Genomic DNA, 18,172 nt, shown 5'->3' with positions numbered 1-18,172 from the left:
TACTTGAACCATAGAGTGTGTTATCAACCTGCACTGTCTCCAGTCTTCAAATACAAGCCCAATCCTCATGTGGGAACTTTGGTAATGTTTCCAACATATTGTGGTGTCTTATGGTGAATAATCAAATTTACTTTTGTCTCCTTGAAGCCCATTTGCTTATTTCCCTTTATATTCAAAAATTTTAAAGGTGAGTGTCTCTTGCTGAAACCATCGTTGGCCCAACAGTATTTACTATGTTTACGTTCAAACTCCATGGGCTCTAAAGCCCATGATAAAGACTGTTTCTGCAGCTTTTTTTCCCTCCATCTTTATTAACTCGAGTATTTCTTATTTACATTTCGATTGTTATTCCCCTTCCTGGTTTCCAGGCCAACATCCCCCCCAACCCCTCCCCCTCCCCTTCTATATGGGTGTTCCCCCCATCCTTCCCCCATTACCGCCCTCCCCCCAACATTCACATTCACTGGGGGTTCAGTCTTGGCAGGACCAAGGGCTTCCCCTTCCATTGGTGCCTTGTTGAAACCCAGGGTCAGACCATGTTTAGTCGTTGGGTAGTGGCTTAGTCCTGGAAGCTCTGGTTGGTTGGCATTGTTGTTCATATGGGGTCTCGAGCCCCTTCAAGCTCTTCCAGTCCTTTCTCTGATTCCTTCAACGGGGGTCCCGTTCTCAGTTCAGTGGTTTGCTGCTGGCATTCGCCTATGTATTTGCTGTATTCTGGCTGTGTCTCTCAGGAGAGATCTACATCCGGTTCCTGTCGGCCAGCACTTCTTTGCTTCATCCATCTTATCTAATTGGGTGGCTGTATAGGTATGGGCCACATGTGGGGCAGGCCCTGAATGGGTGTTCCTTCTGCCTCTGTTCTAAACTTTGCCTCCCTATTCCCTAGCAAGGGTATTCTTGTTCCCCTTTTAAAGAAGGAATGAAGCATTCACATTTTGGTCATCCTTCTTGAGTTTCATGTGTTCTGTGCATCTAGGGTAATTCAAGCATTTGAGCTAATAGCCATTTATCAATGAGTATGTACCATGTGTGTTTTTCTGTGATTGGGTTACCTCACTCAGGATGATATTTTCCAGTTCCATCCATTTGCCTATGAATTTCACAAAGTCATTGTTTTTGATAGCTGAGTAATATTCCATTGTGTAGATGTACCACATTTTCTGTATTCATTCCTCTGTTGAAGGGCATCTGGGTTCTTTCCAGCTTCTGGCTATTATAAATAAGGCTGCTATGAACATAGTGGAGCACGTGTCTTTGTTATATCCTGGGGCATCTTTTGGGTCTATGCCCAAGAGAGGTATAGCTGGGTCCTCAGGTAGTTCAATGTCCAATTTTCTGAGGAACCTCCAGACTGATTTCCAGAATGGTTGTACCAGTCTGCAATCCCACCAAAAATGGAGGAGTGTTACTCTTTCTCCACATCCTCACCAGCTTTTAGAACACAGATGTTTTCTCACTTGTGACTGGGCGCTTGTCAACCTGAAATGTTTCTGTCAATTACATTCAACTGTTCATAAGTGCCAAGACATGGTGATGATCCCAAGGGCATGATGTTGGGGAAGAGGCAAGGTACTTAGGTTCTTCGCTGAGTCTCAGACACTGGTTACAATGACCTTGTAGAGTCATGGGACAATCTACTACTTCTGCTTTTCCAAACTTTCCCCCAAACATAAAGCCCATTGAATTGTGCGAAACAGCAATGATATGTTCTGCTAACATATTATAAAATGGATTTTCCACAATTTAAGGGCTGGCTTCCTTGTTCCAAGAATCCCTCTTCCATCAGCTGCCATTCAGAAATGCCAACCAATTTCTCTGCAATGAAATCCCATGTTCGGTGTTTGCAAGTTGAAAAGCTGACTCCTCCTTATCCTACAGATACAATATTTAGATCATTTTGATCAACACGCGTAAGAATATTGTAAGTCTAAATTTCACTATAACAGTGAGAATATTAGATCTGGTGGAAAATCGGGTTAATTAATAAATAAAATGCTTTCTGGGACTCTGAAGAATTAAATACTAGTTCTCAAGATCAGAAATCGATTAGTTTAGTCTGCCAACAAAGTCCAGATGTATTCGCCTGAGCTTGGTGGAAATCCTACTACTGGACAATCAGCTTTTCCTTCTCCCATCAAGAGCCATGTGAGCTGGCCTGTGAATGCTCCCCTCGGTTATATGGCCCTATCTTGCATTCCACACATAAAATTTGGACATACTGAACGTATCCTTTGCAAGTGCATTATGGTTTCCAGTTCTGTGTCTTTATGGGATTCCCAAGTGAACGAATATCTGTGTCTCTGTATGTCTTATGTGTTTCTTGTGCTTTTCTGTGGCTTTCCTCCTTCTGTTGCTATTGTCCTATTTTGCCTTGCTTGATTGTTTTATCTTATTTTATTCTTCTTCTCCAGATGCCTATTTATTTTCAAACAAGACAAAGGAAGGGTGTGGATTCTGATGTGAGGAGAGTTATGGAGGCTATCAGAAGAGTTAGAAGAGAGAAAACTGTCATCAGAGTATATTATATTAAAATCTATTTTTAATATTAGAAGAAAAATAACAGATAATTACCATGGTCAACCATACTATATCATTGTGCTGTGTCATAGTTCTCATTACATCCACTAAGCTTGTTAACAATGTTCTATTTTTATTTTATTCCCTTATTATTAATTATTATCCATAATTTAGAAGAAAACCTACAGAGCAGTCCGAAACAAAAACTCAATTCACCAATGCCTAGGGGCTGATGCTTCTTCTTGGAAAATAAGGCAAACTATATATCCTAGAGCTCTGACAGGATGGCTTCCTGAGAGCCAGCTAGTGTCAAGAGTAGGAGTATTAGGGCTAGGGAGATGGCTCCGTGGTTAAACTCTTGTGCAAATGTGGGGACGGAAGGTGTCGAGATCTCCAGAACCTATGTAAAGTTAAAGCAAGCACAGCGAGTTGCTCGTAATTCCAGCTTCAGAAGGCAGAGACACAGGATTTCCAGAGCAAGCTGGCTAGTAAGACTAGCCATAGCAGGAAGCTCTCCTTTGCCTGAGAGCCCCTGCCTCCAAGAATACAGCTGGGAGAACGATTGAGGATGATCCCCCATATCAACCACCAGCCTCCAATTCCATGTTCACCCATGCACTTATGTACAAAACATGCATACATGCTCACGCATGCCCTAGCCACATGCATATGGAATGTGTGAATAAAGTAGAAAAACTATTCTTGTGTCTTTTTTTTTTTGACTTAGGCAAATTTCATTTAAATTAGCATTGCTTTTATGCTTTTTTAAAAAAAACTTTATTAGATATATTTCTTTACTTACATTTCAGATGTTATTCCCCTTCCCGGTTTCCTGTCCATAAGCCCCCATCCTCTCCCCTGCCCCTCCCCCATACAGGTATTCCCCCATACATCCCCCTTATTGCCCCCCCATATTCCCCTGCACTTGGGGTTCAACCTTGGCAGGACCAAGGGTTTCCCCTTCCCCTGGTGCCCCAACAAGGCTATTCTCTGCTACATATGCAGTTGGAGCCCTGGGTCAGTCCATGTGTAGTCTTTTGGTAGTGGTTTAGTCCCTGGAAGCTCTGGTTGCTTGGCATTGTTGTTTTTATGGGGTTGCAAGCTCCTTCAACTCTTTCAATACTTCCTCTAATTCCCCCCAAGGGGTTCCTGTTCTCAGTTCAGTGGTTTGCTGCTAGAATTGACCTCTGTATTGGACATGCTCTGAATGTGTCCCTCAGGAGAGATCTATATCCGGCCCCTTTCAGCATGCATTTTCTAGCTTCATCAATCTTATCTAGTTTTGGTGGTTGTATATAAATGGGACACATGTGGGTCAGGCTCTGAGCAGTGGCCATTCCTTTGGTCACTGCTCTAAATTTTGCTTCCATATCCCCTCCTATGAGTATTTTCCCCCTTTTAAGAAGGAGTGGGAGCATCCACATTTTGGTGATCCTTCTTCTTGAGCTTCCTGTGGTCTGTGGATTGCATCTTGGGTAATTTGAGCTTTTTGGCTAATATCCACTCATCAATGAGTGCATACAAGTGTGTTTTTCTGTGATTGAGTAATCTCACTCAGGATGATATTTTCTTTTTTTTTGAAAGATTAAATTTAAATTTTAACAATAATAATGTGTTCCAAAGGAAAATCTAGAACACAAGATACATTTGAAGAAGTTCAGCTTCCATGACCCAATTGTTTCCTTCCCTGTGTTCCTTACAACTTTTTTATGTGGGAGCTGACTTTTGATAGCTTTTTTTTTTTTTTATTAACTTGAGTATACATTTCAAGTGTTATTCCCTTTCCCGGTTTCCGGGCAAACATCCCCCTCCCCCCTCCCCCTGCCCCTCCCCCTCCCCTTCCTTATGGGTGTTCCCCTCCCAACCCTCCCCCCATTGCCGCCCTCCCCCCAACAATCTAGTTCACTGGGGGTTCAGTCTTAGCAGGACCCAGGGCTTCCCCTTCCACTGGTGCTCTTACTAGGATATTCATTGCTACCTATGAGGTCAGAGTCCAGGGTCAGTCCATGTATAGTCTTTAGGTAGTGGCTTAGTCCCTGGAAGCTCTGGTTGCTCGGCATTATTGTACATATGGGGTCTCGAGCCCCTTCAAGCTCTTCCAGTTCTTTCTCTGATTCCTTCAACGGGGGTCCTATTCTCAATTCAGTGGTTTGCTGCTGGCATATGCCTCTGTGTTTGCTGTATTCTGGCTGTGTCTCTCGGGAGAGATCTACATCCGGCTCCTGTCGGCCTGCACTTCTTTGCTTCATCCATCTTGTCTAATTGGATGGCTGTATATGCATGGGCCACATGTGGGGCAGGCTCTGAATGGGTGTTCCTTCTGTGTCTGTTTTAATCTTTGCCTCTCTATTCCCTGCCAAGGGTATTCTTGTTCCCCTTTTAAAGAAGGAGTGAAGCATTCACATTTTGATCATCCATCTTGAGTTTCATTTGTTCTAGGCATCTAGGGTAATTTAAGCATTTGGGCTAATAGCCACTTATCAATGAGTGCATACCATGTGTGTTTTTCTGTGATTGGGTTACCTCACTCAGGATGATATTTTCCAGTTCTGACCATTTGCCTACGAATTTCATAAAGTCATTGTTTTTGATAGCTGAGTAATATTCCATTGTGTAGATGTACCACATTTTCTGTATCCATTCCTCTGTTGAAGGGCATCTGGGTTCTTTCCAGCTTCTGGCTATTATAAATAAGGCTGCTATGAACATAGTGGAGCACGTGTCTTTTTTATATGTTGGGGCATCTTTTGGATATATGCCCAAGAGAGGTATAGCTGGATCTTCAGGTAGTTCAATGTCCAATTTTCTGAGGAACCTCCAGACTGATTTCCAGAGTGGTTGTACCAGTTTGCAATCCCACCAACAATGGAGGAGTGATTCTCTTTCTCCACATCCTCACCAGCATCTGCTGTCACCTGAATTTTTTATCTTAGCCATTCTCACTGGTGTGAGGTGGAATCTCAGGGTTGTTTTGATTTGCATTTCCCTGATGACTAAAGATGTTGAACATTTCTTTAGGTGCCTTTTGGCCATTCGATAATCCTCAGCTGAGAATGTTTTGTTCAGCTCTGTACCCCATTTTTAATAGGGTTATTTGGCTCTCTGGAGTCTAACTTCTTTAGCTCTTTGTATATTTTGGATATTAGCCCTCTATCAGATGTAGGATTGGTAAAGATCTTTCACCAATCTGTTGGTTGCCGTTCTGTGTCTTAGTAGCCGTTGTTTGACAACTTGACTTGAGGAAGAGTGGAGAGGAGCTGTTGTTAGCTAAAAACGACAGGAAAGAAACAAGGGGACACAGCTGTCCAGGATAAAGAAAAGTACTTCTCCTTGGAATACAGCCAAGTCCAAATGTTTCCCATATCAGTTAGTATACATAAAGTTGAAATGAAACACTGAAATCAGCCTTTAACAACACGCGTGTAAGTCCTTCATTACTGTGACAAATAACAGAACTGTCCACCTTAAAGAAGAAAGGGTTACCTTGGCTCACAGTTATGAAGGTGTTAGTCTATGATCACGGGCTCCTTTACTTTTGGACTGTGACTAAACAGCACACAGTAGCAAGAATGTCTTGTTGAAAACCCCTTACCTCATGACTAGCAGGTAAGAGAGGGAGAGATTGAAATCCCCCTGCTCCCAATAACCAGAATACCACCCACTAGACTCAAATTCTGAAAGTTCAGCCTCCCTCCCAAAGGCACCAAGCTAAGAACTAAGTCTTGGACAAATGTGCCTTTTAGGATGTGATCACAAATGCAAGAAGCAAGAGTCCACAAAAGTCTGTGTTTCAGTGTTTTTTGCCACTCTAATATTGTGTATCACATATATGACCCATGTTTATATACGTATGTGCATGTGTTTATATGCACTCGCATATATATATATATATATATTCAGATTAGCTAATATGTATGTATAGTGCAAAGTACATCATAGTTCATTATATAATAACACAGTACATTTTGTTACACTTTTATTCAACTCCCCACTGATTGTCCCAAAATTTTGTGCAATGATAGAAATACTTCCTGGTTGAAATAAATTTTGTGGGCTAGAGAGACAGTTCAGTAATTACAAGCACATAATACTCCTGCAGAGGACACAGGTTCAATTCCCAGGACCAACAATGGGTGGCTCATAACCACCTGTAACTCCAGCTACAGGAGAGAATTAGATGTGTCTGGCTTCCAGGGGAAACTGCATATGCATATATTCTCCTCCCTGATCCAAAACACCCCACACATAACCACGTTTTTAATTAAAAGAAAAAAAGAGAAAGAGAGAGGGGGAAGGAAGGAAGGAAGGAAGGAAGGAAGGAAGAAAGAAAGAAAGAAAGAAAGAAAGAAAGAAAGAAGGAAAGAAGGAAAGAAGGAAAGAAAGAAAGCAATTTTACTGGTCTTTTCTGTAATTGGAGACAATAATGAGGCTTGGTTACTTGACAGTTACAGGCCTTTCTGGTTTTGCTTTCCATGTAAACCACAGCACTAATTTTGTTCTGTGTATTGTGTGGTTTCTGTTGCTCTTCTACCATAATTATTTACAAACCACGACTGTGTGTAGAGTGATTTGCTAAGACATCACAGAAATGAAGCTGTTGTTTAGAGTCTTTACTATCCTTGGGATGAAAGAACTATGTGTTATCAAGATCAATGAGAATGATTTGCACAAGAAAAGTAAATGTTTATTCTCTATACCATATATAGTTTTTAACATACATACATAGATATTTAAATATAGGATTAATAATTTCTGGGGTTGAAATGTACAATAGCGTGCCAATAGAGTCTCGCGATGTACAGTGTCCTTTACAAAGGATAGAAGAAAGGCTTTTGAGTGTTTTTTTTTTCACAAAGATTTTTTTTAATTTGGGCAGATGGACCTACTCATCCTAATGAATCCTTGTGTTGAAATAACCTACAGACTGAGAAAGCAAAGCCTGTACAGAATTTCACAACACCATCCACTTCATTTTTTTCCCAAACAAGCTAACAATGTTAATAATGAAGAGGGGGAAAAAAGCACATAACTCCCAAAAATGGGTATAATTTTGTGTCGTTTAAGAAATGAGTAATTAATATGAAATTTTCGAAAGGAGTGATGTGAAGACAAAAACGAGGAAAAACAATGAGCTCAGTCGTAGATTTTTTTCGGAGCTGGGGACCGAACCCAGGGCCTTGCGCTAGCTAGGCAAGCGCTCTACCGCTGAGCTAAATCCCCAGCCCCTCAGTCCTCAGTCGTAGATTTTAAAACGCTCCATCTTGCACCTTCTGCTGAGAAGCAATATTAAGATACTGTTTTTTCGTCGTTCCCCCTTTGTTTCACATATGTGTACGTGAATCATACAGGGTTGAGACAAATACAACATCTGTCCGCAGAATGTCTCGGTGCTTACTGTACTGATGATATACTAAGAAATGGGGAGTCAGGACAAAAATAGCTTGAATGGTTTGTATAGGGAGGGTCAATAAAAGAATAAATAGATCGAGGTATGGAATAGAGTGGGAAAACTGTAACGGGGGTGCTGATCGTCGAGATGAGGTGTCGGCCTTAGCTGACAGTTTGGCCCACCTCAGGTCAGCTGGGGGACTGCGGCCGGTGGCCATGATGAGGTTTGTTATGGGAGGGCTGAGCCTGTTGTGGGTGGCACCAGCTCCTGGCAGTTGGGCCAGGGCTGCATAAGATGGCAAGTTGAGATGTATAAGACGCATGAGTGTGAACCAGCAAGCAACCTTTTCTAGTCCGTCTGTCTCCAGGTGTATTCCTCGGTTTCTGGCCCTGACTTCCTTCCATGATGGACTGTGACCAGGATGTATAAAGCAAACAGACCCTTTCCTCCTTCTCCAAGTCGATTTCGGTCCATGTTTTATTACAGTAACAGAATGGAACTAGGTTAGAGAGAAAATAGGCGTATGGGAGAGAGAGAGGGAGAGAGAGAGAGAGAGAAAGAGAGAGAGAGGCACAGAGACACAGAGAGACAGACACAGACACAGAGACACAGAGATAGAGAGAGACACAGAGGCAGAAAGAGAGACAGAGACAGGGAGAGAAGAAAATTTTCTGGGGCATTGAGCCTTCACAGGAATGCCAGGATGGGAATCAAGAGGGAGTGGGTAGGTGGATGGGTGAGCACCCTCATGGAGGCAGTGGGCAGGGGGATGAGTTTCCAAAGGAGAAACCAGGAAAGGGGATAACCTTTGAAATGCACATAAAGAAAATATCCAATAAAAGAAAAGAAAAAAGGAGAAAAATTTCTGTATTTTTTTTCAGCATAATGACACATGCCTTCCATCCCGGCACTTGGAGTCTAAGACAGAAGGATTGCAAGTTCAAGGCCAGCTATGTGCATAGTCCTTGTTTAACCTGATATAAGCTCAGAAGAGGGGACCTCAGTTGAGAAAATGCCTTTACCAGTTTGGCCTATGTGCAAGTGTGTTGGTGTGGCTGGGCCCATGCCTAGTCAGGTGGTATAAGAAAACAGTCTGAGCAAGCCAGTGGAGAGCAAGGCAGTAAGCAGCATTCCTCTCTGCTCTGTGCTTCAGCTCCTGACTCCAGGTTTCTGCCTGGAGTTCTTGCCTTGGGAAGATGGTGGACTGTAACCTGGAAACCAAATAAACTCTTCCCTTGCAAGCCAATGTTGGTCATGTTGTTTATCACAGTCATCAAACGCAAACTAGGACACCAGGTGAGTTGCTATCGTGTTCCTAGACCGCTCTGAACTTCATAGGGTCCCACCCCACCTAACACCCCCAAATAAAATGTTAAGGAAACGTATTGCAATAAGCATTCCAATGCCACCCTCCTTTTGAATAAACACAACCGGTCAGTTCAACTATATGTTAATGGGTCTGCATGTGTGTAAGACCTGTGTCCAGCCAAGGCCAGCCTTCCTTTTATTGGTAACAGCATAAACTCCCCAAATCTAGTGGGCCTCTAGTGACCACGTTTGCAATGCAAAACTCTATTCCTGAGGGCAGGCGTATATTTGTTTTTCCTTGGCCCAGATCTCTCCAGGCATTTAGAACTATGATTTACAGAACGCCAAGTGGTTTCTAGATATAGCTCGCTATAATATATAAAGCAAGTATGGTGTCAACATAATCCGGGACATGGATCATGGCATTAAAGAGAGAAAGAGAGATGAAAGATGAAGAATGTGGACAATTCTTTAATAGCGTTGAGTCTTTATTAAAAAAATATTTTTCGTGTGGTGTTGAAATTGAGGTATTCTTGATCTTTACGACAAATACCTGTTGGTTTTGATTTTTTCCTTGATTTGCCTAGTTCAATTAGCATCATCATTTACAAACACACAGTCTCTCTCTCTCTCTCTCTCTCTGTCTCTCTCTCTGTGTCTCTCTCCCTCTCTCTCCCCCTCTCCCCCTCTCCCCTCTTCCTCCCTCTCCCTGTGCCTCTCCCTCTCCTCCTTTCCTTCCCTCTCCCTCCCTCTCTCTCTCTCTCTCTCTCTCTCTCTCTCACACACACACACACACACACACACACACACATACATGCATGCATGCGGAGCTATCATGCACATGTTTAGTAAACTGCATTTTACCATTCTGTAATATATACAGAATATATATTAACTATTTCATAGTCATAAATTAATCCTATACCATCTACATTAATTATCCTAATAATTTATTCTACATTGATAAATGCCCCATAATTTATTTAAAGAACCACCATTCTTGTGTTCTTCCTGTTCTCATAAACAATCTTTGCACATATATCTGCATGCTTATTTGTAATCTCTCCTCAGGATAAATTTATAGCATCCCATATGCTGGATCAGAGAGTATGTACATTTTTTAAGGCTTTTGAAACGCGTTGCCAACTTGCCCCTCACATATGCAGCAAATTATCAGAAATAGGCACATATATTTAATAGCTCAGTAGAGGTTCAGATAAGTATCTTGCTTTAAGGTTTGGTGTACTAGGGGCTAGAGCAGGGCAGTACCTGTTCACTCGTGAGTTACTTTGATTCTTTTGTAGTTGTAATTACATATCTGAACTAACTTTTTATGAGGACACCTTTTTCATCTTTATTGCAAATGTTATTCTCAATATAAAAATGTTGCTCGCTTGCTCTGCTTAGGTGTTGAGCATACACTTCCTGGTGCGTTATTTGCTGGACAGTTTTTAGTAAACTGATTTAGTGACATTTGTTTTACATTTTTTGTTGCTATAATGGATCAATTTTTACTTGTACATTTCTGCCTCTGGTCATAGATTTAGAAATTCTTCTTGGCTGAAGAATAGGTCAGTCTATAAAGTATTTGCCATGAGGACCCAAGTGTTGTCCAAAGAACCCACTTAAAAAGCCAGCTACCGTAGCCTGCTCTACAGTCCCAGTGCTGGAGGACGCAGAGATGGAAGGACTCTGGCTTACCGGCTAGCCAGAGTAGGCAAATCAGCAGACACCTGGTCTTAGTGAGAGATTCTGACTCCAAAAAAACAAAGTGAATGGCCTCTGAGAGGCCAGACCTCTGTTTGACCTCTAGCTTCCCCTGCCACAATTTCCCCCATTAGTTTTAAGAGTATACAGTTATCCAATGAATAGTCTTATCTGTTTAGGAAAATATTGTTGGACATTTAGACCACACTGTTTATGACAACAAAGTGACTATTTTGTCCAAGGTTATTTAATGTGGAATAGAAGGTTGACTTTTCCTTTAGTATGTTCCCCAGTAGCTTGACCCGCAGCATGGTTCTGCCCAGAGGTGGTGAGAGCTTTAAGAAGGCCCTAGCAGAAAACTTTGGGATATGGAGTTTGTCCTCCAAGTAAAGAATGGGAGCACATCATGGTGTCCCTGTTTTCTTCTCATTCCTGAGGCAAATGAGTTTGCTCTTCCTCACAGGCCTTTGATGTGCTGTATCACCTCAGGCCCCAAAGCAGCAGAGCCATTCTATTATAGACTCAAGAATGGTGAGTCCAACCCATCATTTGCCTTTTCAAGCTGACTAATACAGCATATCTGTAGTTCTATTTTTTATTCATGAACATACCAATGAGATGAATTATATTAATTGATTTTCTGATATTTTATCATTGTCAAAATACAGTGATAAATCTAATATGTATTATCATTTTTAAAAGCACTAAGATCTACATTAATAAATGATATTGTGCTTCGGTTTCTAGTGTTTTGTATGATTGCTTTTCAGGGTTATAGATAAGCTAGCTACAAGAAAATTTCACACACATAATTTCCTACATCTAATAACATGAGTGGAGTTCTGGTACACTAGTTATCCACTCTCTGGTGATAGAAATCGCCCCTCTTGTTTTCTTAGCCTTGTGGTTTTTATGGTGGGAAGTGTTTTTCTTTTCATTTAAAAATCTGTTTTACTCTTTTAATACTGGAAATTTTAAACATACAGAAAATGTAAAAAAAAAATCAAAACTAAACACCCTGAGCCCCTTATTTAGTTGAAACTTCAAGAACGACCATTCTTTTATCCCTTTAATTGAAAACCTATTCTTTTCTTATACAGTATATCCTGAATTTTCCCTTCTTCCACTCATACCAGTTCCTCCTCATCTCCCTTCCCACCCAGTTCTGCTCCCTTTCTGTCTCTCATTAGAAAAGAATAGGCTTCTGAGAGGCAACAATAAAACATAACCAAGGGGTTGGGGATTTAGCTCAGTGGTAGAGTGCTTGCCTAGCAAGCTCAAGGCCCTGGGTTCGGTCCCCAGCTCTGAAAAAAAGAACCAAAAAAAAAAACATAACCAAATAAAATATAATAAGTTAAAACGAAAACTGTCACATCAAAGTTGGATAAGACAAACTAACCAAAGGCAAAGATCCCTGACAGAAGGCACCAGAATCAGAAACCCTATCATTCATACACTCTGGAATCCCATAAAAACACTGAACTGAGTTCCATAATACACACACAGAGGGCCTGGTACAGACCCACGAAGGCCTGTTTGAGTAAGTTTATACAAGCTTTGCTCAGTTGATTTAGAATGCCTTGTTCTCCTGGTTTCCTCCTTCTCCTCTGACTCTTACACTCCTCCTGTGTCCTCTTCCATGGGGTTCCCTGAGCTCTGAGGAAATATCATTAGGTATCCTATTATCACCACTTTAAAAAACAATTACACTACAAAATGCAATTACAACTATAAAAGTCACCCTATTTGACTCTACCCTAGGTCCCTCAGCTATTTAGATGCTGATTCTTGATCACTCAAGCACTGTTGGATAAGGGTTCTACCTCAAGGAGTGGGCCGTAAGTCAAATCAGACATTGGTTGGTTACTCCCACAGCCAATGTGCCACCATTGCCCTGGCATATTTTGCAAGCAGAACTGTAAATGTAACTTTTATCTGCCAGATGTAATTGTGATCTTGGAGACTTACTGCTGGATAAGTTCCCCCTTTCTAGTTCTTTCTGAATTCTGGCTGGCTGGTTCAACTCAGCTTTTCTGGTTCAAAACTTCCTCTAAGCTGTCTGATTCAAAATAGTTTCTCTTGGCCTCTCACTGAATTGCGCTGCTTGGCTTCAAACTAACTCTTGCAATTTGTTCTAACCTTTTGGCTCCTTCTCATTCTCTGGCTTGTTCTGTCTCTGACTTGTTCTCTCTGTAACCTGTCTCTATAAAACTGTCCCAGTAAAACTGCCTCAGAACTGAACTCAACTGACCTACCAGAACTGAAATAAACAGCATGAACTTCACAGACTCTACTCAACTGAACTCCACTGCATGGCCTGAACTCAACTGAACCGTATTCACTGAACTTCCCTCCCATCCTGACTTGCTCTGTGTTGCCCTTAAGTAGTGTCTCTTTCTTGTCTATTCTCATGAGAATATAGGTGTATCCTATCTCTGACACATTGTGTCAAATCTTTCTCTGATTCATCACTTTGTCTGCCTCTCTATTAGATGTCACTTTCAAACAGGTTGTTTCTTTCTACAAACTAACTTTACCTTCATTGTTTGGGGTTAAAGGTGTGAACTAAGGGCATGTCTCTATTCCTGCCAGAGGGATTAAAGGTGTGTGATTCCAGTTGGATCAAACAGACCTAGAATGTCTTTGGATATATTTCCTTGCTAGGAAAGCCATGTTGCTGGATTAAAATTTCTCTACAGAGGACAGCATTATAGACCAAATATGTATGGTACTTTTAAACAATCTAGTTTTCAATATATCAGCTCTCTTTTAACTGACTTGTTTTAGGAAAAATTAAATGCCAAATATGTCACTTAATTGTGATATTTTAGAAAGCATTTCTAAATATTGCAATAAGATCCAAGTATGATATTTATGCTGAAAGAGTTCCTTCGAGGAGAGCATCTTACCTGATATAGAGTTTATGGCCATACCACCATCCGGAGTATACCCGATTGTGTCCTACTGATGTAGATCCACCAGTCTGTGCTTAGAACACTTGGCAGAAATTCTCATACATCTTAGTCAAAAATCTGAGATCACTCCTCCAACACACTTTTCTCATTTCTCTTTTGGTCACCAATCTGTGAGAGTTCTTACCACATGCTTTATATGTTCCTTCAAAACAGATCATATTTTCTATTCACAGCTTTTAGTTCTCTTGCTTTCCATTTCTCTTCATAATTCTCTCCATAACAATTATATGAGTTCATTAGAACTTGGATGTTATTTTTAGTTGACTTCTGCTTGTACCTTCTTGTTTAGTAATAAATTCCAAAGCCAATGTTTCCCGATTGTTAGTGTCTGCAGCTTATCTTAGAAGTTATAGAAATAAGTGTTTTAATCAGTCAGTTTTTATTCATAATGTTATTAGTCTGTATTTTGTGCCTTAGTTAAAAATGTGTCTTGTACAGTCTGGGAATATGGCTTGGTCGGTTGAATGCTTGATATGTAAACAGGAGAACCTGAGTTCATATTCTTGTACCTGCTTGTTGTGTGTTTGTTTTATTTTTTAATAAAAGTCACACATATGTATTCTGAGTGATGAGAAGGTGGAGACAAGATCTGTGGAGACAGAAGAGCCACACTGAAAGCTGGCTACTAGCAGTATTAGTTCACTGTAAGACCCTGCCTTGAGAACAAGGTGGAAAGCAATTGAGAAAGATTCCTCAAAGTCATCCTTGAGCTCCCAAGGCACACGTGCACTCATACACTCACAGACATGCACACACACACACACACACACACACACACACACAAAAAACTATTAGTTAGTCAGTCAGCTAATCAAAGGTGGAGCCTGAGAGAACTGCTGTGTCCCATACAGTTTTACAGCCAAGCAGACAGTTTAAGTTGATTGGAAAACTGTATAATTGTTAACACCCTTCTCTTTTGTGTGTACAAACCTTTCTTCAAAAGAAAAATATCTAAGCTTATGTTTTATAAAGTTCAAACCCCCACCCTTCATTATAAAAGTCCTGAAAGGGGACTGGAGAGACAGCTTAGTGACTAAGAGCACTGACTGCTCTTCCAGAGGTCCCCAGTTCAATTCCCAGCAACCTCATGGTGGCTCATAACCATCTAAAATGAGATCTGGTGCCCTCTTCTGGTCAGTAGACATACATGAAGGCAGAACATTGTATACATAATAAATATATAAATAAAAGTCCTGAAAAATAAAAGAGAAGAAACACACCTCAACACTAGATTATGTATTACAAATGTATGCCTACGTTTAAAACTGGCGTGTCCTTATAGTATTGATTGCTTCAAACCTGACTTCATACATTATTTCGTGAATGAAAAAGGATGCTTTGTGCTACCAAAGAAGTCAAAAGACATAAAGGTTTGACCTAATTTAAAATAATTATTCACTTCCTTACATGAAAGGAACACTGGAGTGTGTGTGTGTGTGTGTGTGTGTGTGTGTGTGTGTGTGTGTTGCATAAAAATAAGTGTTTGGTGCATATGCCTGTGCGTAGTCATAGAGAGGCCATTGGAGTGCATAACCATAGAGAGGCCACTGGAGGACATTGAGTGTCTTCCTTTGTCACTCTCTGACTTGTTGCCTTGAGACAGAGTCTCTTGCTGAAGCAAAGTCTCTTGTTTCACACAGGGAGCCTAGCCATGGCATGTTTTTTTTCAGGATCAATCCACCTCAGGGGATCACTGCAGGAGTTACAGGCTCATGCAGCTAAGTCTGTCGTTTTATATGGGTTCTGGGGTTTCTAACTCAGATCCCCCCATGCATTCAGAATGAGTAGCCATACCCAGTGAGCCATCTCTCCAACCCTGGATGGGTGAATGTACAGTCTATCACCATGAACAAGTTGGATTCGGGACTGATTGTACAGCGGCACATAGGGATGTTAACAAAAGTCATCTGGAATTTTCTTTCATTCTCTTCAGGCAAAAGTGTATTTCCCATTTCTTATATGTCAATTCAATTAGGAAAAAAAACATCCAGATCTGAACGCCAAAGAGCTTCTTGCTCCTGTACGTCACTCCACTGAAGATAGTGAAGTATTATGGCCTGCCTCATAGAGAGCAATAGACAATCTCCGGTGCCCTTTCATAATAAAAGTGATAGTTGAATGATTCCATCTATGTCTCTCTAAATTCCCTCCCCAACTCTAACAGGAAGTAAGCATAGTTAGTTGCAGTTAAAATTCAATCTGCCCCTACACATTGTGTAGCAAGAGAGAGCACATGACTTGGGAAGATGTTTAGTGGGTGTTCAGTTTGTTTTTTGAGTGTAACTTCTGAAAACTCAGTTGTTAAATGAGAACTTTCAAAGAGCTCGGTAACAAGAAAATTTGAAAATAAAATCCTAACCTAGCAAAGGTGAAGATGGTGACTTTAAGATTATCGCACACTTTGTTAATAAAATGTGTCCAATGTGTTGATTGCATTTTATAATGTGTAGCCCGTAGTTCAGGTCACTGATCCTAAATATAACTTGTTCATCTGTTTTGAACTGAATTTCCTAGATGTTTACCTGTTCATCTAATTGATCCAAATGCTTCTAAAATTATTTTGGATCATGCCTTGGTATTGGTACTGTTGACAGTTCCGGGCTTGCTAAAAAACTACATGGTTCTCAATTACCATTTTCAAATCACTCAAATCAACAACCCAAGGCTAATTTACTTGGAAGATCTAGTAGTTTCCAAAATACCCAAGAATCATCGCAAGATGCTTCAAGCTAATCTCTCTCTGACTCGTGCCAGCTCCTTCTCACCGCCTTCTGTGTTCACACTGTGGCTTTGAAAACAGCTACGCGTCTCTACCCTCAAACCGCCATCCCACAAACATGGATCAGGTGATGCTGTTCGTTGAGCCAAGTCGGCAGTTCGTTAAAGCCTCAATTCTGCTGGTTAAAGGATGCAGCAAACCCGATAGGAAAAAATTCCAGAAGATCGCTGTGGCCACGGCCATAGGATTCGCTATCATGGGATTCATTGGCTTCTTTGTGAAACTGATCCACATCCCTATTAATAACATCATTGTGGGTGGCTGAGTCCTTTCTCATCACAGCACTACTGAACCAAAGAGGGGGTGACAAGCTCATCAAGTAAAACTTTGCCTGAAAAACGAAAACTCCTTAAACAAACTTTATTTTCTGTTTGTGTGGATGGAGGGCAGGGGTCTGAGCAGGATAGAGCTAGTGTACTTTTCTCTGTGTTCTCTTTTTGGTCAGGAAGATGGGGTAAACAGTCCGGTCCCAAGTGTGCGTGTCTGTCTTGCAGCACCATGAAAACCATCTCCACAGTGCTAGTCCTGGGAACACGTGACTACAAAGAGTCCTCCGGCAGAGCGGAGACCAATATTACAGTTAATCACATTTGTAAAAGAAGAAACGTTAAGTACACATTGGATAGATCTTTGTTTCCTCAGAATGGAAAAAAAATAGTTTGATTTTTTTTCTAGCACACAGCGATATTTTAAAAATCATTAAAAGAAAAAAATTAGATTTATCATGACCTAAAAAATATTAAAGCAAATATCAGGCTATTTAGCAGCCTACTAAAATCCGTGTTTTGTTTGTTTGTTTTGTCTTGTTTTGTTTGGGGGCTATTCATTGCTCTTTAGACAAAAGAACATTTGCGTGCCCTCCGGTTTCCAGAATTTTGCATTGGAAGGATACAATTATTTTATAATATAATTTAACCAAATACATTTTCAAACCCCCAAATCTAATCTTGTTACAGAGCAAAGGCAGTAACTGGACCCTCTTTAAGGGTGAGGTGTTTATAGAGCCAACTGCTGCTATTTTTTTTTCTCTACTAAATTCAAATTGTAATCCAATGGCACCACCTGTTGTCGAGATGGCAGAATTGACCTAAATGACAAGATCACAAACTGAAATTCAAAGCCGAAAGACCTAGCACAGGCCTTTACCTGCTGGGCAGATGACGTGAGACAGTTACATGGTGATAGACTTGTTCAGATGCTACTCTGACCATGGCCTTTTGTAGAAACGCACAGGATGTCTTAGGACCCGTCATTGAATGACCATTAGAGAATATATGATTAAGATTAGCTTTCCTCATGTATTTAAGTGTAAACTATAGATACCGATAACATTGTGTGTGTGTGTGTGTGTGTGTGTGTGTGTGGTGTGTGGTGTGGTGTGGTGTGGTGTGTGTGTGGTGTGTGGTGTGTGTGTGTGTGTGTGTGTGTGTGTGGTGTGTGGTGTGGTGTGGTGTGGTGTGTGGTGTGGTGTGGTGTGTGTGTGGTGTGTGTGTGTAT

At 41.0% G+C, this 18,172-nt stretch overlaps 1 protein-coding gene across 1 annotated transcript; it reads left to right on the top strand.

Moving 5' to 3' along the window:
• The first annotated feature begins 16,733 nt into the window (after positions 1-16,733).
• Positions 16,734-16,940, top strand: Sec61gl2 (Sec61 translocon subunit gamma like 2). Its single transcript, XM_039096455.1, has one exon. The coding sequence runs from the start codon at positions 16,734-16,736 to the stop codon at positions 16,938-16,940; it is 207 nt and encodes a 68-aa protein (XP_038952383.1).
• The last annotated feature ends 1,232 nt before the right edge of the window (positions 16,941-18,172 follow it).

Source organism: Rattus norvegicus, chromosome 17 (assembly GCF_036323735.1).
Source record: "Rattus norvegicus strain BN/NHsdMcwi chromosome 17, GRCr8, whole genome shotgun sequence".
Classification (NCBI taxonomy): domain Eukaryota; kingdom Metazoa; phylum Chordata; class Mammalia; order Rodentia; family Muridae; genus Rattus; species Rattus norvegicus.
This window is presented reverse-complemented; position numbering and strand designations above follow the sequence as displayed.